Source organism: Macadamia integrifolia, chromosome 13 (genome assembly GCF_013358625.1).
Source record: "Macadamia integrifolia cultivar HAES 741 chromosome 13, SCU_Mint_v3, whole genome shotgun sequence".
Lineage (NCBI taxonomy): Eukaryota > Viridiplantae > Streptophyta > Magnoliopsida > Proteales > Proteaceae > Macadamia > Macadamia integrifolia.
Window position 1 is genome coordinate 3,237,743 of NC_056569.1, and position 24,014 is coordinate 3,261,756.

At 36.7% G+C, this 24,014-nt stretch overlaps 2 protein-coding genes across 2 annotated transcripts; one reads left to right on the forward strand and one right to left on the reverse strand.

Annotated features, from left to right (window-relative positions):
- Positions 1–506: 506 nt before the first annotated feature.
- On the forward strand, positions 507–4,397 carry LOC122059815 (exportin-2-like). Its single transcript, XM_042622848.1, has 4 exons — positions 507–517; positions 1,067–2,056; positions 2,251–2,521; positions 4,044–4,397. The coding sequence occupies exons 1-4, from the start codon at positions 507–509 to the stop codon at positions 4,395–4,397; spliced, it is 1,626 nt and encodes a 541-aa protein (XP_042478782.1).
- A 6,881-nt stretch (positions 4,398–11,278) lies between these two features.
- Positions 11,279–19,193, reverse strand: LOC122058939 (CBL-interacting serine/threonine-protein kinase 23-like). The gene is made up of 15 exons (XM_042621652.1): positions 18,321–19,193; positions 17,522–17,584; positions 17,371–17,442; positions 17,098–17,205; positions 16,855–16,935; positions 16,511–16,564; positions 16,279–16,404; positions 14,703–14,792; positions 14,422–14,541; positions 14,194–14,310; positions 13,664–13,780; positions 13,183–13,239; positions 12,993–13,067; positions 12,465–12,543; positions 11,279–11,442 (listed from the first exon to the last, which is right to left on the reverse strand). The coding sequence occupies exons 1-14, from the start codon at positions 18,510–18,512 to the stop codon at positions 12,478–12,480; spliced, it is 1,338 nt and encodes a 445-aa protein (XP_042477586.1). The 5' UTR covers positions 18,513–19,193; the 3' UTR covers positions 11,279–11,442; positions 12,465–12,477.
- Positions 19,194–24,014: the final 4,821 nt, after the last annotated feature.

Below are 24,014 nucleotides of genomic sequence, written 5' to 3' on the forward strand. Positions count from 1 at the left end.
GTCCGATAGTCTTTAAGGCCTTGAAAATATAAAACCTACAAAAAGAGAGTAAAACCCAAGGTAGCTCCATTCTAAATATGTAAAATGCATGTTTTACTACCCTAGATTTCACACATAAATGTGCTCATCACTGGTTTTTGAGACTGTATTACTCTCCAACAAATGTACCCATGGGTCTTCCCAAATTGTAACCGTTCTTGCCATTGAGGCATTGCCAATCACCCACAGCGGAGCAGAGTACTCCGCCAACCAATTTTTGCGAGCTTTTTATCCTTTTATGTAGGAAATCTCCATGATTGATGTGGTTATTAAGCACTACTAGTTGAGCTACATAATTTTTGGTAAAATTAGATCCAGATAAAGAATACCATAGCTTGTCAATCTTCTCCCAAACCTAAAAATGTTCTTCATTAAAAGAAAGCATGAGATGCACAAAAATAGTCAGTCCTTATCCTGTAATTGGAGAACACATTTACAGAAGCCAAAGACAATTCAGATCATTAACCATGAGAATAAGGTGAGGGCATACAACAGCCCACGATGCTTATCATACAACGGGGGCTGTTGCTGGTCCATAATTGACCAAAAACCGGGTAAGTCTGTGTCACCTTTCAACCCACCCCTGCATATAAGTATATCTCCTCTCTCTCTCTCTCTCTCTCTCTCTCTGTTATTCCTCACAGGTCTTTATCCTCTCACTCTCCGTCTCTCGCTGTTTGGGGGGAATTTGAATTTTGAATTTCCATCCCAAACACCTGTCATTTTATTCTCTCTCTCTTGTTATTCCTCACAAGTCTTCACCCTCTCCCTCTCCGTCTTTCGCTGTTTGAGGGGATTTTGAATGTCGAAATTCCCTCCCAAACACCTGCCATTGAAAAAGCCCGCTCAAAAGTACTCACTAAACCAAAACTCTCTGCCTCTCCCTCTCCCACTCCATCTTCATATTCCTTTAAAAATTAGCTTTTTAGAATCCAAACCATTCATTGAAATGGAATTTTCAAGAACAAAGTCCGACCTCTGTCATGCAATTCGTCTAAGCCTCTGTCAAGACTGCTGTTCGTGTCAGAGGTAACGACGTCATTGATGAAGCGGCCACTCAACTCAGTTTCATCCTTGATGTATTGAATCTAGCTGTTGACACATCAGTCGGAGAAAGCATACAAGCGGCGGCGACTAATCTCTTCCTCGATCATGTACAGACTTCCACGCTTAGCACCAATATCTATAATACATGGTTTGCTGATAGGTTACAGAAAATCATTGATTTCATTATTATACCCAACATTATTCTGAGAGATGAGGACATAATCTTTTTTGAGAGAAATTATATAGAATTCATCAGGTTCTGGGATATGGAAGGGAGTGAAGTCGACTCTCGGAGAAGGGATGCCTGTGGGCTTCTCAAAGGGGCTATTCTCAATTTTATGAAACCGGTCACTGGCATGATCATGGATAAGATAGATCGCATTCTGGGCATCATCTTTCCTCAGAACCTAGTTGCAGATTGGAAGTTCAGAGAGTATGCCTTATTTTTGCTTGGTTTCCTCACTTCCCAACTCGGTGGTTATATCGATAAGTACTTTGGACCATTCATTTCCGAATTGTATGAGGATATTAACAGTTTCCCCATACTAAGGGCAGGTGCTTTAAGGTGTTTCGTTGTGTTTCGACATAAGCTTCCAAAGCTAGTTGTGACTAGCTCAGTTCCTCTTCTGTTACGTTTTCTGGATTCTGAATCAATTGTTGTTCGTTCTTGTGTTGCTGATTGTTTTGAAAAGCTTTTGCTGATGAAGAAAGAAGTGGGAGAGAAGCTTGAGGACGACAAGGAGCAAAATCGGTTTTATGAACCATTGTCGCTCCATGAGTCTCTCTTCCATGCTCTTAAATTGCCAGAATCTGATGATAATCTTTATATCATGAAGTGTATAATGCGGTCTCTCCAAGTTTCTTCCCCTACGAATGCGTCCTGTGATATTGATGCTTATGAATTGGGTTCCATTTTGAGAGATCTTTCCAATGAGCCAAAGAATCCCAACTTCATCACTTATTTGTTTCAGTGAGTTGATTGTTTGTCCTGGGAGTGTTACAAATTCTCCACACCATTTGATACTTTGGTGGATGACTTTGCTCTTAAAGCAAAATTTATGTCTCGAGAAAAAAAATTGAGGCTTGGCCCTACCTATTCCAGTTAACCACCCACATTCTGGGCACTTGTTTCTTGAGTGTAACACCCTTGGAAAACGAATTAAGAGGCTTCTTCCAGCATCTCCTTTTTTCTGAAACATGGCAGCGTTCTCCAGTCACTTTGTGGCTTCTTAAGGCCGGCTTTCAGAAGAAACACAAAGAACTACTTGAAGCCGATTGGTTGGAAAAATTAATTGAGATGCTTGTCTTACTCTCGACCTTAGATGACAGGGGAGGCTACGGTCTCTGCATTCTTATACTGAATCTCAAATATCATCATATTCAATATTTGGTCTTTAATTCCATGGATGCAGCGTCAGGAAGTGAGAATTCGGAGGTTTGTTGTTGTGTTTAATTTCTCTGTTTATGGCCAAACATGGGCTGAAAAGACTAGAGAATTCACTTGAACCATAGGAATTTTTACCCATCCTCGACCAGCTCTAGATACCAAATTTTAGGCTGATCACAGATGCCAATGACCAAATGGAACATCCTCACTTAGCACTCACCCCTTCCCTCTCTCTTTTTTTTCTTAATAAGATGATCCTTTTCTTCCCTACAAACACATAGAAAGATGCTCCCTTTTCCTTCGTTCACTCCCTTATTAAAGAGCACCCACCGCTTTCTACATATAGTTAAGAGATTCAATATTAGGGGCCGCTGGCTCCTCCCTCCCTCGAGAAACATTGCCAAAAAAAGGAAATAACAATATAGTCCATATTCATTCAAATTGTTCAGAGGATTTTATTGCAGTTCTAAGGCTGTGTTTGGTGATCAAGAAAAGAAAAGAAAAAAGTACAAAATTCTTGGGAATTGTGAAGTTTTCTTTGGCTCCATAAAAAATTTTCTTACCTAAAACACAAGAAAACATGAGAAAATATGAAAAAATAATAAGATAAAAAATAATGATCACACAATGATTTCCTATGTGTATATCTCTCTTTTAAAATTCAAAATTTTTTGAATTTTTTTTTTCTTTTCTTTTCTTCTCTTGGTAGCCAAACATACATAATCTTTTTATTTTCTTACCATTTTATTTCTTTTCTTCTCTTTTCTTTTCTTTTCTTCTCTTTTCTTTTCTTTTCTTTTCTTTTCTTTATAGATTCTTTTTTCTTTTCTTTTCTAGATTCTTTTTTCCTTTCTTACCGAAATTAGTTCTGAAAAATTCTATTTCAGTGAATGGTTTGGATTCTAAAAAGCTAATTTTTAAAGGAATATGAAGAGGGAGGGGGAGAGGGAGAGGTAGAGAGTTTTGATGGTGACAGGGACTACGTTCAGTGATAGTCAATGACAGGTGTTTGGGTAGGAAATTTTGAAATTCAAAATCCCCCCATACAGCGAGAGACGGAGAGGGAGAGGGAGAGGGAGAGGGTAAAGACTTGTGAGGAATAACAACAGAGAGAGAGAGAGAATAAAATGACAGGTGTTTGGGAAGAAAATTCAAAATTAAAAATCCCCCCAAACAGCAAGAGACAGAGTGAGAGGGTGGAGACCTGTGAGGAATAACACAGAGAGAGAGAGAGAGAGAGAGAGAGAGAGAGAATATATGAAAAACACATTTTTTTTAATTAATTTAGTTTTCTTTAATTAGTTTCTCTGTTCCTCTGTTCCTCTGTTTCTCACTCAGTACTGCAATAAAATCCTCGTAACACTTTAATAAATGAAAAAGCCGAGTCAAAAGTACCCACTAAATCAAAACTGTCTGCCTCTGCCTCTCCCTCTCCCTCTCCCTCTCCCTCTTCATATTCCTTTAAAAATTAGCTTTTTAGAATCCAAACCATTCACTGAAATAGAATTTTTCAGAACTAAGTTCGACCTCTGTCATGCGCTTCGTCTAAGCCTCTATTAAGACTCTGCAGTTCGTGGTAGAGGTAACCAAGCCATTGATGAAGCGGCCACTCAGTCTAGCTGTTGACACATCTGTCAGAGAAAGCATACAAGCGGTGGTGGCTAATCTCTTCCTCGATCATGTACAGACTCCCATGCTTAGCACCAGTATCTACAATGCTTGGTTTGCTGAGAGGTTACAGAAAATCATTGATTTCATTATTATACCCAACATCATTCTGAGAGATGAGGACATAATCTTTTCTGAGAGAAATTATATAGAATTCATTGGGTTTCGGGATATGGAAGGGAGTGATGTCGACTCTCGGAGAAGGGATGCCTGTGAGCTTCCCTTCTCAATTTTGAGAAGCCGGTCACTGGCATGACCATGGATAAGATAGATCGCATTCTGGGCATCATCTTTCCTCAGAACCTAGTTGCAGATTGGAAGTTCAGAGAGTATGCCTTATTTTTGCTTGGTTTCCTCACTTCCCAACTCGGTGGTTATATCGATAAGTACTTTGGACCGTTCATTTCCGAATTGGATGAGGATATTAACAGTTTCCCCATACTTAAGGGCAGATGCTTTAAGGTGTTTCGTTGTGTTTCGACATGGGTTGAAATCGTCTGCAATTTCAATCTTGTACAATTCCGTGCAATACCACCTTCAGGTGGTGACACGTGTATTGATACCAATACAATGGTCCAGATTTGGTACAACTAATAAAACATTAAATCAGTGAAAAAACATTTAAATCAGATCTAGACCATTGCATTGGTATCAATACACGTGTCACCTCCTGAAGGTGATATTTTACGGAATTGTACGAGATCAGAATTGCAGACGATTTTTTTCCGTTTCGACATAAGCTTTCAAAGCTAGTTGTGACTAGCTCAGTTCCTCTTCTGGATTCTGAATCAATTGTTGTTTGTTCTTGTGTTGCTGATTGTTTTGAAAAGCTTTTGCTGATGAAGAAAGAAATGGGAGAGAAGCTTGAGGACGACAAGGAGCTAAGTCGGTTTTACGAACCATTGTCGCTCCATGAGTCTCTCTTCCATGCTCTTAAATTGCCAGAATCTGATGATAATCTTTATATCATGAAGTGTATAATGCGGTGTCTCCAGAAAAATTAATTGAGATGCTTGTCTTACTCTCGACCTTAGATGACAGGGGAGGCTACGGTCTCTGCATTCTTATACTGAATCTCAAATATCATGATATTCAACATTTTGTCTTTAATTCCATGGATGCAGCGTCAGGAAGTGAGAATTCGGAGGTTTGTTGTTGTGTTAGGCTATTTTTGGTAGTAAGAGAAGAAAAGAAAAGAAAAGAAAAGAAAAGAAAAGAAAAGAAAAGAAAAGAAAAAAGAATCTAAAAAAGAAAAGAAAAGAAAAGAGGAGAAATGAAATGAAATGATAAGAAAATAAAAAGTTTATGTATATTTGGTTACCAAGAGAAGAAAAGAAAAGAAAAAAAAAAATTCAAAATTGAATTTTGAATTTTAAGAGAGAGATAGACACATAGGAAATCATTGTGTAATCATTATTTTTTTTCTTATTATTTTTTCATGTTTTCTTGTGTTTTTGATAAGAAAATTTTTGGGGGCAAAAGAAAACTTCACAATTCCTAAGAGAAATTTTGAATTTGAAAAGATAAATATTCTCTTAGGTAAAGACATACTAAGTGCAAAGAAAAATTCTTCACCCAAAGAAAAAAAATACAAAATGTGTATTTTTTTCTTTTCTTGGCTACCAACCACAACCTTAATTTCTCTGTTTATGGCCAAACATGGGCTGAAAAGACCAGAGAATTCACTTGAACCATAGGAATTTTTACCCATCCTCGACCAGCTCTAGATACCTAATTTTAGGCTGAACACAGATGCCAGTGAAGTAAAATTCACCTCAATTGCTTGGGGAAGCTACTATGCGAATCTCCTAACATTTTGGATGATGAAGCTTTTGACTTATGGGGAAAATTGTTGGATAGCAGCATTACCCTTATTTCACGACCAGAGCAAGAGAGGGTTACTGAGAAACCAGAAATTATAGAATTTTCTGAAAAATTGGAATATATTGCACCTTTTACCCTGCTTGACATTACTGAGAGGAAAGCGGATGATCCCATTGAAAAAATCGGTAATCCAAAGGAATTTTTGGTGAACTCCCTGCATAAACTTTGTTCCCTCTCTCCACTGAAGTACCGACCTCTCTTCCGTCAATATCTTCAACAAAAAAATGCAGATTTTTTTTGAACAGCTTGAGATGATAATCAATCTAAGTGAAGTAAGAAACATATTTCTTTAATTCTGCTTCTCTTTTTTTTTTTTTTCCCCTCATGGCATGGTACTCTGTTTTGATTCTGCACATTGGCTTATAAATCAAGCTTTTGTTTTGCTTCATGAGTTGTGGATTCGTGGGTAATGTACTAGCATTCTACCAAATAGTTCAGGCTGTTCAGTAATATTACCGAGTAAATAATCATCTTATCTGACCCCTCCTCCCTTCAATAGTTCAATCTCCCAAAATCCAAAGATGCCCATGGTTCTTCCCAAACAATTATGAACACCTATTAAAATATGCAAAATTTAAAAGACTTTCCATGTTTTTAAAAACTGGGATGATCACTTATTGGAAGTTGAAGTTTCTCAAGTTCTGCCCTTTCTGATTCCCAGTTCACTTTGTGGTAGCTATTTTTGTGTTTTCGAAGCACCCATTAATTCTGTGTTTTTTCTTTTCTATCTAAAGCCATGTTTTCCAAGTAACACAAGTGATTTGTTTTGCAGCGGTTCTCTAAAATGCAGATCACCCATTAGGGTTTTCTGAACCAGTCTTTCTTGTGAGTACAGCCACCAAAGCCCACTATCATAGTTGGCTTACCAATTGAACAATGATTTTTTGGACTACCAAAGATGATTTCTTTATTGTAATTCTGCTACAGGCTGTAATGTTAGGACTGAGCAAATGGTCCATAGGAGAAGCAACAAAAAGGGAAAGGCTCCGAGGAGGTTGAATGATTACAAAGTTGCTTAACCCAACTCAGCATCATAGCTAAACGCCAATAGGGCAAGTAGTTATTAGTTGATTCTTGATTCTTGTAGCCTATGTAAGGCAGTAGTTAAATGGGATTAGGCATTGATTAGTCTTAATTCATTCTTGACTGTAATAGGAGGTTCTGGTGCCTCGAAACCAGAGGATTCTGTTTCTTTTAACTGAGATTCTTTCTTTCTTCTTTCCTCCTTATCTGAAACCCTAACAAATTCCTCTCTCCTCTCTGGCAAAGTTGATGTTCAGTTTCCATTATTCTTGATATTGCAATTGTTAGAATCATGTTAGACTACTAATTACTCTTTTAAAATTTGGTTCAAATAAAAAATCTAGGGTTTCCAAAAGAGGGTATTGCACTCCATGGCCGGTGCTGTCTGACAGACATGAGATTCTCTAGCTCTATTGCATCGCACTAGATTTCGCCTATCTCTTTACCCAAAAAAGAAGATTTCACCTATCTTTTTTTCCTAGCTTGATTCATCCTATATAGTAGACTCCAGGCTGTTGCTTCAAAATGCTTACCTATAATCACGTTTTGTTATGTTATGAAATTGCAATGTTGATTATATAGAAGAAAAAAATTGCCATATTGACATATTCTTTTTAGGGGTAAAGAATGATATGTAGTTGGGTGCCTTGCATCTAGAATCTAGACACGGGGATGGTGAAAAGAACCCACCTTAATTGAATGCTTATGCACCTCTTCTGATTGGTTCCGTACTGATGCAATAACTACATGGCAAGATAGCAATCGTTGGCGGTTTGGCCTTTCTTCTTTAACCGTGGGAAGAATTACTTTATGGTCAGTCAAGATAAACTCATCCTGATTGTTGTCTTATTGCAAACATGTAATAGAGATAAATATGGACATTGGCCTTGGGCTGGTTATTGGTTCCACTAGTGGAAACTGGAGGCTCGAGGTACTCATCTCGAGTTCGAGATACTCTTGTATGCATGAACCTGCTATGTGCTCTATTAAGTTCAGTAAGTTCGGCCCTCTTGGGTCTCTTCGGTCTAGTTGTATCCTCTTTTCACTTGTTGCTATGTTTGTTTCATTGCATAGTTTTCCATATAAATGATAATTTTTTTTACATAAAATATTCTTTTCATGTAAAATTTTTCTATTTTTTCAAAAAAAGAATGTTTCTTGATTGCGTGACTTCTACGCCCAGGCACGAAAAGAGTGAACTGATAACCCTGCCCTCGTGAAGTATTAGAAAAACACACCCATGTTGATGCTCTTGTGCACACCTTTGCTGGTCCTTATGTGCTTGCACATAATCCTTTAGGCCTGCTGGCTGTTTCCTTGGCCTTAGTGTCCTTCATGGTTTTGCTGATGTGGAGGGTGTGTTGGCCAGAATGTATGTATGTGTGATGTGTGATGTATGATGTGTGGTTAGATTGTAATATCGATTGGTTTAAGACACGGTAATTGAGGGGGGGGATCAGGTACCATGTGCTTAGAGATCGATATTATAAATGGCCGCTAATGTATGATTTCATTTTATGGATTGTGTGGTAATGATTGTAACATCAATTGGTCTAAGGCACAGTGTGACCGAGGGGGTGGAGGATCGGTGCCATGGGCTCAAAGGTCGGTATTACAATGATGGCCACTAATGTTTGATTGGATACTATGGATTGGGTGGTAAGGATTGTAACTGTTACACCCATGTCCTAAACTGGTTTAATTTGAACTATTGTGATAAGTCTCGGACGGGAGATTGAAAGTACAGCCAGGTTTTGGCTCACGACCACCTATTACTGAAGGGGAGGAGATGACCCCAAGTGTTCATGCATTGCATGGCAGTCCAACTAGAGGGGATTCGTACCTTTTGATCTCAGATGGTGAGTGACATGACTCCCCACACATGAATCCCGGCATGTACCAACATTGTCGAAAGATCATAAGCATGGCCGAGGATAGCTACCAGTGCGAGACCAATTGGAGGACAGCAAGCTGTCTTGACCACCGAAAATAATCCACTAAAATAGCCTGGGCCCAAATCCAGTGACTGTTTCCGGTGACCAAACAGACTGCTGTCAAGGTTTCGATGCCTGTGGATCCCACCACTAACATTGTAGACAGCTCTGGATGATCCCAAATCATCCTCTACACCTTTCCCATGATATGAGCAGTTTATGACGCAAAGCTGTCTATGGGTCCATCTCCATGCTTAATCGTAATATGGTGTCTGAATTCCGTGTGGTTGTGTTTGAGACATTCTCATTCTGTCACTTAACTATTTTGAATTGCAACCTATAATACAATATCTAGCAACCAAACCAGATTAGCTAAGCACATGAACCACACTACCTCATCGTCTCATCAACCTTTATGACAATGTAACAAGTCATGTTAGGAGTTTATTATCAGTCAAATATGAGGAAAAACAATCAAATATATAGTTGGTGTACTGGTGCAGGCGCCTCGACAAGTAAGAATTTTTTTATTTGAGGGCAGTTTTGTACTTTTTCGGATTAAGGTTTTTCGCTATATATTTGTAGTGAGAGTTTCTTTCTTTGTAATGCAAGCAATACTGAAAGGTGTGATGATGAACGCTTAAACCCTATTCTTCATTGATAGTGCAACAAGATCTCATCTCACTGCAGACGTAGATAATCTTGCCGAACCTCGTAAACTTGTGTGCATTGTTTGTTTATATATTTTTTCCATTATCTTCTGCATCGTCTTAGAATTGCGTTTCTAATTTCTACCTATACCATACAAATGAGATCATAGTTTTAGGAATCAGACAAGAGAGATAACCAGAAAGGGAACTAAAATGTGCTGAGAAACTACAATAGGACACTAGTGCCCAACCTAGAAAAGGAATTCATGGGTTTGCAAGATGGTGGGTGCTAGTGCCAAATCAAGCAAAAAACTCGAGGAAAAGGGAGATTCTACCGCAAGCACAAAGGATTATAATGTGGTTGCTCAAAATATAAATCTTACAATTTCCCTGAAGAGAATACTACGTGAATCATCTGGACCATTCATAAAAAATCAATAATAAAAAAAATTTCTCTAGCAATGAAAAAAACACCTTAACCATAGTTTATGTACAGGATCAGTCTAATCCAATTCCAATTGAATCAGCGAATCCAATCCAATTAAGCATCGATACCGGCATCCACCTGATCACAGATGCAAGCTCATTTCCTCGAATTCCTTCTTTTCATAATAGGGGGAATAATTATGATTTATGACTTCAAATATCTTCACTTGTTTGTGGGTGGAGAGAAACATTCTCTGTAGTATTTGCTGGTTTTTTAGATTGTTGTTGTAGGCGATATCCCTCCAACGAAGGTACCCAGGGATCTTACCCGATTGTAACCATTCTGCATGATGGATGAGTTAAGACTATTGCTTGTAGGAAGTCTCCATTTGGATATAGTAAATGCGATAGAACAATCTTGCCCATACAGCTTTACTAAACAATTGCCACCCAATTTTTGCTCCTTTACTTTCTTTATAAATTAGTTTGTTAGTTCCTCTATACATTTCTCACTGTTTTAGGTATTGGTAGGTATTTGTGTCTGATCAGCCATATAGGTGAATTCATATCGGTATCGGCCATGACTGATACTGATACCTGACCGATATAGATCAACAGATATTGATGTGAACATCCATTTTCTTGTTAAGCAAACCACATATACTATCATCTCTTAGTGAAATAAGCACCTTTAGATTTCCTCAGCCCATTATTTCTATAAGATCTCTGGGGAAATTCTTCCAGCTTCATACCACGAGAACACAGGCACAATGAGTCCACAAAAATCTCCATAGAAGAAAACCCAAAGCATCTCATTCTCATGGCATGCAATCGCAGTTGAAGACCCAACCTCCCTGTTTGACTTGAAAATTGCATTACTGCTGAACTTCGGTTCTCACCTGTCAATTTCCAAAATCCTTATGGTTTCAAAATCAATGCTCTGCGTACATCACGAGGATGTTTAACTAATTTGGAATTGGAATAAATTCAGTCTCCTTTGATTCCCATTTGAATCTGCCAGAAACAGCCAGAATTGTTAGAGTTGAGTCCGACTCAAGTCTGCTAAGAATCAGAAATGATTGGGATAGCAGTCAATTTTGAGTCATGATTCGGCCAATTCCCAAACAACTTTCAAAACCTTTGCTCACAAGTAGAATCTAAAAATTTCCTGGGAGTAACGGCAGCCACAAACATGTTGCATGTTTTGCTCTCATAAGTTCTTTCATCCAAAATTTTGAAGCTATTTATTAACAATAAGAGATTGATCTCATTAAGCAACTGCAGCACAGTTAAATTTGCATTGGCTTACAGACTATAACCATGGAATTCACACCAGCACTGTCTTATAAATGTACAATGAGCTACAGCAAACACTTTGCGACACCTGCATAGAAGAAATATTTTAGGCCATGGAAAACACCACAAGTAAGAAACTTAGTAAGCTAAAGGAAATTGTTATTATATTGGGGGAAACAATGGCAAGAGGTTCAAACTGGCAATTCTAAGTTGGCCCAAAATTGAGTAGACCCAGAAGTTGGCCTCACAAATTAATTATGGTACAAATACCAGGTCACAGTTGGCTGAGTTGCAAACTGAATCACGGTTTTTGAATAGTTGCTGCGGGAAAGGCTGGATAAAAAATAACTAGGGGAAGAAAAATAAAAATAAGCAGTTATACAGAAAGACATGGTTCATCTTCTGAATGTAATAGACCAATACCTATTGCAAACGTGCATGTTAATGCTGGCTATCTAATTTTCAAATTCTAAATCTTCCTAGTACCTATGACTTCTCCCATTAAGGAGACTTGTAATGCCGAAGGCTGATTCAATATGGATATGCAAATCATCTGGAGTGAAATCATCACATTGTCATATGGTGAAAATTCAATAAAAGATTAGCTTATAAATCAACTTTATTCACTAGGTTCATGGTTTTTTGTTTATGGTTTCTCTCCAAGGTAGGCCTTGAGTTGTTCATCAGCTAAGGTTATAAATCATCTCCTATAGTAGACATCAATGGAAAATAGTCTAACACTAAGATATGGCCATAAGAGGGCAGAGCTTGGCGCAACGATAAGGTTACTCCATTGCGACCTAGTGGTTGTGGGCTCGAGTCGGAAACAGCCTCTCTGCGAGGGGGGGGGGGGGGCTGCATACATTATAACCCTCCCCAGACCCTGCAGTGGTAGAAGCCTCGTGCACTGGGTGCACCCTTACTAAGATATGGTCATAGTGAACCCATTAGGTTCATCATTCATGTTCCTAGGATGGGCCAGCTATCAGCACATTTGCAATAGTCCATACCCACAATCCTCTTGGGAATAAGAGGTCTTCCACATCTACTATTTGCCCAAATAAGAATGTATGTTTTCTTGTTCTATGCTCAAGTTTCCTCCATACTGACCATCATAATATTTTCACTTCAATTCCTCTCCCGCTTTCCACACGATATCTTTCAACCCACTTGATATGTTATTATAAAACTGCAAAAAATTGAGATAATTATTAGAATTACAAATTTATTTCTATTGAATAACCAATAAATAGTATTCCTAGTATAGAAATGATGTCGTAACACTGCAATAAGCTTAGCTGAAGGGAGTAAAATAAATTGCCACAACAGCAAAACACAATAGGGCATGCATCAGCCACAACATGAAATCATAAGGGCCAGCATTTGCATTATATTTGTCCAGGCTTATGATTTGGCCTTTCCAAAATTAACAAATGTTAGGCTTAGGCCTAGCCCATGTACACCCTATTGTACTTCTAGGTTTCAAATACAGCATGAAGCATTCTTCCCCCTCCACCACAGTCTTGAGACTATTTCAAGAAAATCTATAGTGACAAGTAATTTGCATATTTAATAGGAACATGTTGAAGCATTATCAACTGGTGTCACTTTTCCAACATGTGAGGTTATGATACATACATTGTGAAACTCCAGGGTATCTCCTCCAGACTTGCGAAGTTCGACCATATATAAGGAGGGGGCAACCTCAAAAACCTGAATGAACAAAATGAAGGGAAATGAAAATTTTAGATCCAGGAACCAGGTTTCCATTTATTTCCAATCAGGGAATGATTCCAGGCAGATGATAATAAAATGGAAAGAGAAGTACCTCTGTTGCAATGGACAACTGGCCTTTCCGTCCAGTTTTAGAGCCCTGAAGCTTCATCTGAAATAAAAAACAAAAACAGTTCCATCATGAGAGTTAGAACAGTCAATTGAACTCAAACTGGAAAACAATGTTCAAATCAATCTCTACACTAATTCTACTCATCCCACAATTGACTCAAGCATATGAGGCTAGCGAAGAAATCCAAGTAGATATTTATTACCAGAGTCCAATCTTTGTTTGCAATATACAGTAGCAACTGAAACAAGGGCAATTCAGTTTTTAATAGTTAAAAGAAACACTACCAAAAGAATCTAATTCGGCTGTCTTATTCCATGTCAGTAAAATCTTCAAAACTCGGCGGACAGGTAGTGAAGTGCAACAATAAAAACACGAATGCATTGGCACACATGTGTGCACACAGAGAGAGAGAGAGAGAGAGAGAGAGAGAGAGAGAGAGAGAGAGAGAGAGAGAGAGTTGCACCTTGTAGTTTTTCTTCTTCACATCAAAACCCAAGGGTGTGGCAGCTTCCTCGATTTTCGATATAATCTCCTTGGCTGGGCATTTAGATGTAAATCGTGTTTCCCTTTTAACAAGTTGCTGATAACCAAAGAAAACATTAGCTGTTTCCCGGCAGTAGCTAAGGAAAAAAAAAAGGGAAACCATTGGAGACACAAAGAGGATAGAATGATGTATGTTTAGCTAATGTAAAATAACGTTGCATCAATATTGACAATCATGTGAGTTCTGAACAAAGAATCCCATGCAATTCTTATGTTAAAATAAATAAAACTATTCTTGAAATCCTCAAAACTTAAATGCTTTATCCTGTAAAAAAATTTACGGAACATAGGATGATGGCAATCACTAAATCCATCACACACATATGTTAAGGTTATTCAAATGGTTCCAATAAGGTATTGTAAATTTCTCAAATTTAATTACTTATCTAAAGAGAAAAACATTTCTCATGTTTAATTTGAAGGAAGGACAAAGTAATTGCGATAGCATACCATCTGCTTTTCAAATAGAGTACCAAGATTGAGACCCTGAGATGTTGAAATGAGCTCAAAAGCATTCATTGTTACTGGCCTTTCTTCTCGCCTCTCCACAACAAGATTCCCAGAATCCTGAACCCCAAAAGAACAAAGTGTAAAAATATCAGCACTCAAGCGGTTGTTTTAGAGACTTGCCAACATATCTCCTCAAAATAATAATAAAAAATATATAAGCTACGTTACCTCAGATTCATTGAAAGCAGCATCCACATCATCAACGCTAATATCTGGAGATTCAAAAACAGGCGGCTTGTATCCTTTCTTAAACCATTCATTCTCTATCACCTCAGAAATTGTTATTCGCTGTTGTAGGCCATCAAAAAATTGACGTAGTTTTAGAAAGTAATAAGAGATGAAATAGTATGGCATTAACAACTCAAAAAAAGGAGACTTGCCCTAATTATTAGTCATGAACAAGCTGAACAGATAGAATGTAAAAAGAATTGCGACGGAAAAAGGCATACCGTTACAGGATTTGGGTCGAGGATCCTCTTGATTAGCTTTTTTGCACTTGTGGAGAACCATGCAGGACAAGTAAATTCAGCCTTATAGATCTGCAACCATATATGTTCCTCATAAATAAAACTTGTCTCTGTACAGTAATACGACACACACTTCCATACCTATCCAGTAACATATATGAAAAACACTCAACATAATGCATTTGCAGGTTTTCCTGCAAGTTCAAAATGAACATTATTTCTTATTGATTACAAAAATGCAATATTTATCGATCAGGTTCAAGATAAAACATTAGTTCATGCTGACCATAAAATTTAATCTTTATCAATTAGTTTCATGCTCAAAGGAATATTGAATATCAATTAATCTATTGCAACCTGGTTGGCTATTTGGAGCCACGACAGGTGGCATGATATAATATAAACATTTGTACCCAAACCAAGTTGAAGTGGCTTAGTACCATATATTTAAACTACATATTTTATTTTAACTTGTAAATGTCATCCATTTAACCTAAAATTTCATGTCAACATATTTTTCTTCTTTCACTTAATCTTTTTCCTTCCATTTTGAGAATCATATTGATGTAGGAAAATACAGAAAGGAGCTTCGTTAACGATTTTAAGTGGAAATAAAAAACTTGGGTGGGTTACATATGTGTGTATATGTGTATGGGCTTATAATATAGATAGAAACTAGGACTAAGAGATTAGTCAAGAAGGATTAGCTTACAGTATTTTCTATGTTAGAAGTTGGCTAAGTCCAGTGCTAAACTCATTATGAATTTGATTCCAGATTACATTCTAGGTCCATGTTCTGCTTTTAGAGTTCTTGTGTGAGTATGAGTGCCAAAAACTAGTCTGTTTTGACTATTCCAAGTAATAGTTTGAATTTCAAGTCACTTAAAGATTGCTAAAGACTGCTAGAGAGTCAGTTTATGGATTCTATATATAGATATAGGGCTCAAGGCTGTGGTGGATTCAGTAATATGCTTGGTGAATTCCAAGCGGGGCTTAGGCGGATCCTTGGCCTGGGTATCTCTTCTATCTACCGATCGTTCTGTTTCAAGATTAACATCAATTTTCTGCTAGTTCTACTCATCATTATCCCTTCAGTTACTGCGCTGAGATATAAGATTCTATTATCCAACTTTCTGAAGTTCTGTATTGAGTGCTGAAAAATTCTGATTGATCCTTAGAATTCTAGACATGCTACCTAAAATCCTTGTAACACAAGGATTCCTCTGAAACATATCATTCCATTATCAAATTTAGCTCAAACTTGGCCATTCTGAGCTGTCTGTTTTCAGTTATAAAATTTCTCCCAATTCTGGTTCGTTTCCCTGTTCCACGATCCTATTATATTTGATCTCTTCCTGGATTTTTCTGGTCTGCGATTAATTTAAATTACAAATCATCAATTTCCTCTTAGTTTCATTTTAATGATATTTCTACACTACTCTAAAGCAGCAATTAATAAATCATGGCTTTAAATAAATAGCAGATATCTTTCTCACACTTGGAAAGATATCTAAAATTTAGTGGATACAACATAACATTCATAGCTTAGAAAACTCACCTTTTTATATAGTGTTACAAGGTTGGAATCTTCAAATGGCAAATAACCCGCCATCAGGACAAAAAGAATGACCCCACATGACCAGAGATCTGCCTTTGCTCCATCATATCCTTTATTATTGATCACCTAGATAAAAAGGAGAACCCAAACTGAGCCCAAAAAAAGGGGAGTTTAAAAAGGTAAATTAGTGCTTTGTTATCAGGGATCCGGAAAGTAGTCAAAACTAATATACCTCCGGAGCAACATAATTTGGTGTCCCACATGTTGTATGAAGTAACCCATCTTCCTGAAACAAAAAGGCTTAAGAAGTTTAATGTTGATGTTTTCTACAAATAGTTAAGTGTTCACTATTTTATTCTATTAATATTTCTAATGTTTTTTCAAACAAAAAACATTTAGACGTATTTAGTTTGGCCCCAAGGGGAGTCGAACTCATGACCTCTTAATTTTTGAGGTGTTGGTGCTTACCAACTCATCAACTCCTTGGGGTAATTCACTATTGTTTTAGTATCCGTCAAAATCAACAAACTCATTATTTAATATCCAAATTACAAGAGAGGGTATAATCACACTCACCCGAACTTGCTGAGGTAATGCACTTAATCCAAAATCTGAGACTTTGAGATTTCCACTTGCATCCAGCAACAGATTCTCCGGCTAACCAAGAAAACCCATGTCACAATGTTTTTAATCTTGTACAACTAAATATGCCATAACTCCAATCGTTTGTCATGTGGGTTTTACAGATCGCATTGGAAGCACCCGCCGGGGGGGTGGGGTTAGATGCAAACTAAAGTCTAGAGGCCAAAATTTTCTAACCTTCAGGTCCCTGTGGAAAACACCTCTGCTATGACAGTAATCCACAGCATTGATAAGATGCTGAAAATACTTTCTTGCATCATCTTCCTTCATCCTCCCTTTACTAGCCTGACACAGTACATTTTTTTTTTGGGGAGGGGGTACAAGAGAAAAAGAAATTAATTACATAGTTAGTTCCTAATCTCATATCAAGAATGTTAATTCCTAATCTCATATCACGATTTTACTTGATTGTTAAGAAGACAAACAGACTTAATGCAGAAAACATCTTACAATTTTGTCAAACAGTTCACCACCATTCACAAATTCTAGTACAATGTATATCTTAGTCTTGCTAGCCATCACCTGCAACAAAAGTAGCTACTCTGAGTAACTGCACATGGACTATTGTCGATTCAAGATTTAAGGGCTGTAAAAAACCTACTTCATACATGCGTATGACATTTGGATGCCTGATCAATTTCATGGTTGAGATTTCACGTTTGATCTGCAAAGGATAACCATTAGTACTGGTCATGTTTAATCTACAGATTTAAGGTCCATAACTTGTAAAGGGTTGCAAAAGGGTATTAAATACAGAAGAATGACGAAATTCTACAGACGTTGAGCTAAAGCATAACAATTTTAAATGCAAATTACATTAATCTCTAGAGAATGAAAAATATCTTGTCAAGCAATCTCGAATTAGCTGACTACTCAACAAGTAACCAAAATAAATAAGAACAGGGGGAAAACCCTTTTGGAAACCAAAAATGTGCTCTTATTTTCCGCAAAAACAATTCCTTTATCAAGTGGGATTAAGATGCTATATTGAACCCAAAACAGGCAAGGTTCTGATTATTTGGGTTGAACTCAAAACATGGTTTTTATTTTCTCTTTCGCATACTGCATCACTTTCTATATGAACCAAATCTAAAAGAAACACAAGTATCTTGATCTTGTATTTGTAAATAATAAGAATAAGTAACAAAGGCGAAGAAAGTTTTAAAAAAGAATAAAAAAAAACTCCAGTTTCTAGCAATTGAAAACTGCAAGAATAATCCATGCCATAAATTAATGTAAAATTAAGAACGCAAATCAGAAAAAATGAATCAATCCAATCAAACGAACTAGGTCCTCATGCTTATCAAATGTAAAATAAAAATACAAGAAACAAGAAAGATCAAAGTCCTCCGATATAAATAAAATACGAACAAAACAGAGAAGACGACGAAGATGACTACCTGACCGATCATCTTATGCTTAAGAACGTTCTCCTTGTCGAGGATCTTAATGGCAACATTCTTTCCAGTCTCCACATTCCTAGCAAACTTCACCTTCGCAAATGTTCCCTCCCCTAGTGTCCGACCCAGTTCATACCTCCCAACACGCGTTCGGCTGCCGCCGGTGGCGCCACCACTAGCGCGAGAAGCCATCTTTTATTCTTTCTCTCAAAACGACTTCTTTCCACTCCCCTCGCCCCCTTCTCCCTTTCTTCTTTCCTTCCTCAAAATTCTCAGTTCCAGCCCCTGACAGACTTCACGCTCTCTTCTTGTTACAGGGTTGCCACACCTGAGACTTCTCCACACTCACGTTCCCTGACCCTCTATGCACACATACCAACATCTTTAATCTCATCCTTGAATACTACCTCTACCCTTCTCTCCTTCTCTCCCTCTCTCTCAGCTCGAAACAGAGGTCTAATCTAACGAGAACCCAAAAAGAAAACCTGCCAAGCTTTTCTTCTTCTTCGCAAACGAAAGAAATTGCATGGATGAAACAATCAACGACGACATATACTTCATTACAGATCGAAAATCAATGTGTATACCATCCGAAAGAGTTAAAAAAATTAAAATAAAAAAATAAAAAATCAGAACTTCAAAGATGAAAATTTTCACTGCTCAGATGGAAACACGAGATCGGAGATATCTTGAATCTCTTGATCACTATCTATAAATTTGAACCTTCCTTCTGCATTCGGTCAAAGACGGAGAGATGCTTCACGAGATCTGTGTGTTTCAGCCTCAATTGCTTCGTCGCCAACGGTTCTCTCTGTGTCTCTCTCTCTCCAATGAAATCTTTTTCCGTTTCCTTCGAAGTGATTTTGATTCCACGTTTTTACAAACGCGTTTTCGGCTATATACGAGGGGAAGCTAGCGGTCACTGTTTTATCTCCGTTTTTTCAGTTGGGACCTGTGGTATAGAACCGAAACCGTACACCGTGCTACAAGAACCATTGGATTTAGTATGATAAAGAATTTAACTTTAGCTCCCACTAAAAACAACTACATTGGAATCTTTTGAACAGGGAGAGATGGGAATGGCACGATCTGCATGAAGGATCATTTGATGATCAGTACCTTTTATGTCCATGGCATAACATGTATGATCTAAAAATAGAGTCTCAATGTATTGTATCAATGCCCAACTTAGATATATGACATTTATTAATGAACCTCATCCATGAACCATACCTTTTTCAAAGTTTTTTCCAAAGGGTTTGTCATTTTGTATAGCGTCAGTCTCTCATTTCTTGTGGGCCTTTCGAAAAAAAAAAAGAGGGTGTGGAAAATTTGGGCCTCTCAATTTTTTAATTTTTATTCTTTGATGTTACATTTGGCCTCTCCATTCCTGCCCACTGGGAATAATGGAATTGTATATCTTCGAAACAGAGTAAATTTTATCAAAAAAAAATGTACATGTGCTTCAAAAAAGGTTAAATTTTGGCTAAATTAAATAAAGAAAATGATGTACACACCGTGAGTAAGATAATCTTCTCACATTCTCCCTTTCTTGGCCACGTGTATCTATTTATAGGTATTTCCATTTTAGGTTTATTTACTTAGCGTGGGAGATGCCCTATAATGAGCAGCATATTCCATTCTCATGGGGGTGAGCTTCAACGCAATGAAAGACAACCTTTGCATGAAACGGAAATAAATAATATATTATCCCCACGATGATAGAAATATTATACAGATTAAGTATGCCATTTTTCATATAGATCTCTTCTTAAGAAGATAGCACACTTTTTCTTTTTTTTGACTATCAAGAAAAGAAGATAACGATTGGCAGGATTTGAATTCAAGGTACCACCATGGAAAACGTGAGCAACTTTGCTATTATCATCTTCTAGTTTTTGCTACCATCATCTTCTGTAAGACAACAAAGTTGAAAAAGACTGTGTCAAGTAATAAATTAGAGAATACCCAAGTATGTTCAATTGAAGAAGTAATAGATAATAGAATCTTCCTTGTATTGGCATAAGATACATGAAAATGAAAAAAAAAAAAAACTTAATGCAGGAGATTTCCGCCACTATGGGATCCAAGTAAAGGTACCAATTTGGTATCAATATCGAAAGAGGGTATTCAAATTATATCAAATTATCATATCTAAATCGTATCGAATATTATAAAATATTTTTTTATTCAGTACAATACAATATTCAAGAAAAAATCATTCGATATATATCGAATCATAATAGATTATCAGAATGGTATTAAATACAAAAACCATACCGAAATACAATATTATCAAATATATATACTTTTGTTTGGTAGAATTACCGAATATAAAACAAAAAATAGTGAAGGTATTGTATCGGAACAATATCAAATACCAAAACCATACTGCATAAAAACCGTACCAAAATCAATTTGGTATCAATATTAAAATGTAGACTTTTTCTTGATACGACACGATTTTGGTATTGAGTTTTGGCCTTTTGTACCTTACCAAATTGGCACCCTTAGATACAGGGAGGGTCATAATGTACGAAGTCTTACCTCCACTTCACAGAAAGGTTATTTTCCAACTTTATTTTTTACTATCATTAGGTCATAATATAGCAACCTTACTATTGCACGGAGGTCCACCCTCTAAATGAAAAAATGAAAAAAAAAAAATTACATTATAGAAATTTATTGTATTTGAAATAAACAAGAAAGGAATATAGAATTTAAGAAAAAGAACATTGTGGGTCTGGATAAGGAACACGTGTACACAACGTCTGAAAACAAGGGGCAAGGCATTTTCAAGGATTGTGTCCCTATGTTCCCTACAACCCACCGATTGGGTTCCTCCTCCCATAAAATTTATAGCAAAATTCACTATTTGCATACCATAGTATTATAAATAAAATAGAAGAAAAATACTATTTTGATTTGCATTTTATAATGAAACAAACATAGATTTAGTTTTTTCCTTCTTCTTCATTTTATTTCGGGGTGGGGGAAGAGGTACAGTATACTACTTCAAATGGGGTTCAAACCGTTCAATGCTTGATGTTGGCATTAACCCACCACACCCCCCCCCACCCCAACCCAAAAAAAAAAAAAAAAAAACTCATTAATGTTGGTATAATCCTTTTTTTTTTATATTTATTGAAATTCTGCTTTTCAATATTATAGAATTGTTAGAACAGTTCTAAATATTTTTCTACTTTTTTTTTTTCCACATATACTCACTAGTTTACATTAAAAGCAAGAGAAATTATATTATTCCGACCTTAATCTACAATCAATGCAAAACCTTATAATTTGACCACAAATTTTCTTGAGAACACCACCAAAGCACTGGTTACACCCTCATTTTGTTAAAAGCATTACATGACTAGCTCTACTATCAAATTCATTCAAGTACTACAAAAATTATGCCGGCAATTATATTATGAATCTGATACTTTTGACCAAAAATTGAGCTTGATACTGATAAAAGCAATGGCACAAGAGTCACCCCCTCTGCAAATATTAATCTTAAGTAAAATATTTAGTACAATCATATTTGCTTGTACCTACTCAAAAGTCAAAAATAGGCAAATTTGGATTTTTTTTTTTTTGGGTAAAAAGGGAATTTAATGATGACAAGAGGAACACAAAGCATCAATAACACAAAGGTCATGAAGCTAAGGAGTGGAAACTTGCCACACTGTCTTATCAATCAATGATAGGGCCTCCTGAGCAAGGGAATGCGCAACAATGTTTACATCCCTTGGAATATGATTGAAACAACAATCATTAAAAGCAGTTGAAATATGAGCAATATCTTCAATAATTGGAGCCAATTGAGTTGGAGGCGGAGAGGTTGATGGTTGAAGAAGTACAATGATCTCTCTACTGTCTGATTCAACTTGGAAGTGAGAGAAACCCAAAATAGAGGCCTGAATCAGCCCAGCTCTAATGGCCATAGCTTCTCCAATAGAACTAGAGTAGCATTGAGTCTTTTTCGATAAAGCAAATAGTTAGGCACCTTGACAATCCAGAATAATAATACCAAGACCTTAAACCTGAGAATCTGTTGGCAATGCAACATCACAATTAATTTTAATAGAGCTTATTAGAGGATGAGTCCATGTAGATGGAGGAGAGAGAGAGAGAGTTGTTGGAGCTTAATGAGAAGACTGATCGTGAGGAGACGAAGCTGCCTAGAATTTAGAGAAAGCTCTCTGAGCTGATTGAAACACTTCACTAGGAATCAAAATCCTCTTTCCGAAAACGAGATCATTTCTTGCAATCCATAAAAACCTGCAAAGGAAAGAACACATACCCAAAGTTTCTGCAACCTTCCTTTTATCCAGTGAAAAGAGGGAATCCCAACTTGAAAGGAACTCATAAAGCTTCAGAGGCCTAGATGCTAGAACAAGAAAAGCAATGGAGCTTCCAAACCATGAAGCATGTGCGAAGGGGCATTCCAAAAGCAAATGATCCACAATTTCCACTGTAGGTCCACATCTCATAAATGATGGATCAACGGGAACATGACGAGAAAAAAGACCCTCCCCATAAGCAAGGCCTTGCGCACACACACGCCATAAGAATGATTTGATTTTGGGTAGGGTTTTGCAAGACTAGATGTATTTTCATACTTTCTGCAAAACCAAATCCCAAGCATGAGTGCGAGAGGATGAAGCTTGTTGCCTTGATTTAAAAGCCCATTGATCATCAAGGAGATGGTATGCAGTTTTAATTGAAAAGCAGCCATTGCGAGATCCACCCCAAACCAATTTGTCGTCCTGTGGAAAAAGACTGATCTGCATCTTAATGATCTTAGAAATCTCAGTTGGATGAAACCATGTGTTGAGGAGTTCCAAATTTCAACAGTGATTGTTCGAGTTTAAAAATATGTTACTGCAAGCGTACGGTATATTATAGCCAACAGGTTGATCACAAGAAGATTAGTCACTTTATCTTACCTATTCTAAGTATGGCAAGAGTGAACAATGAATGGTTGATTTTAAATTATGGTCCTAGAACATGCATATAAATGAAAGAAAACGACCTACACATTCAACATCTAAATTAAACAGTTCTAATGCCGGATTACTTTAATTAGATAAATAAAATAAATGCAGAAAATAACAACTAAAAAAAAAAAGAATCTGTAATTAATAAAATTAAATTAACAAATAAAACATGAAAAAAGAAAGCAAGTAAGTAAAGAAAAATTCTCAATACATCAGTCGAATTTTCGGGAGAGGCATTACTGTAGGCATCACCTTCAATTATAGTACATATGTAAATAAGAACACAAGAAAAAAAAAAACATAAAAATCCTAATTCCACTATTTTTATAAAAAAATCTTAATTCTACTAATAAACATACCTTGATTATGTGTAAACTGAATTGAAATTTGATTGATTTGGAGTGATAGTATTGGAATATAATTGTTAATGAAGAACTTGCTCTCTTGAACTTGAAAATTCTTGATTCTTGTCACTTGAACCAATTCTTTCTTAGAACTAGAAAATTTAAAAGCTAGAACTATGGATTGCACTAATTAAATTAAACTAAATTATGAATTAAATTAACAAAGTAAACTAATAATTAAACAAACTAACAATTAAAATTTGAATTTCATTGTCATTAATCACTTGAAGAAACATAAGGAGAGAGAGCAGAGAACTAAGCATAAACTAGAAAATAAACTAAGGAGA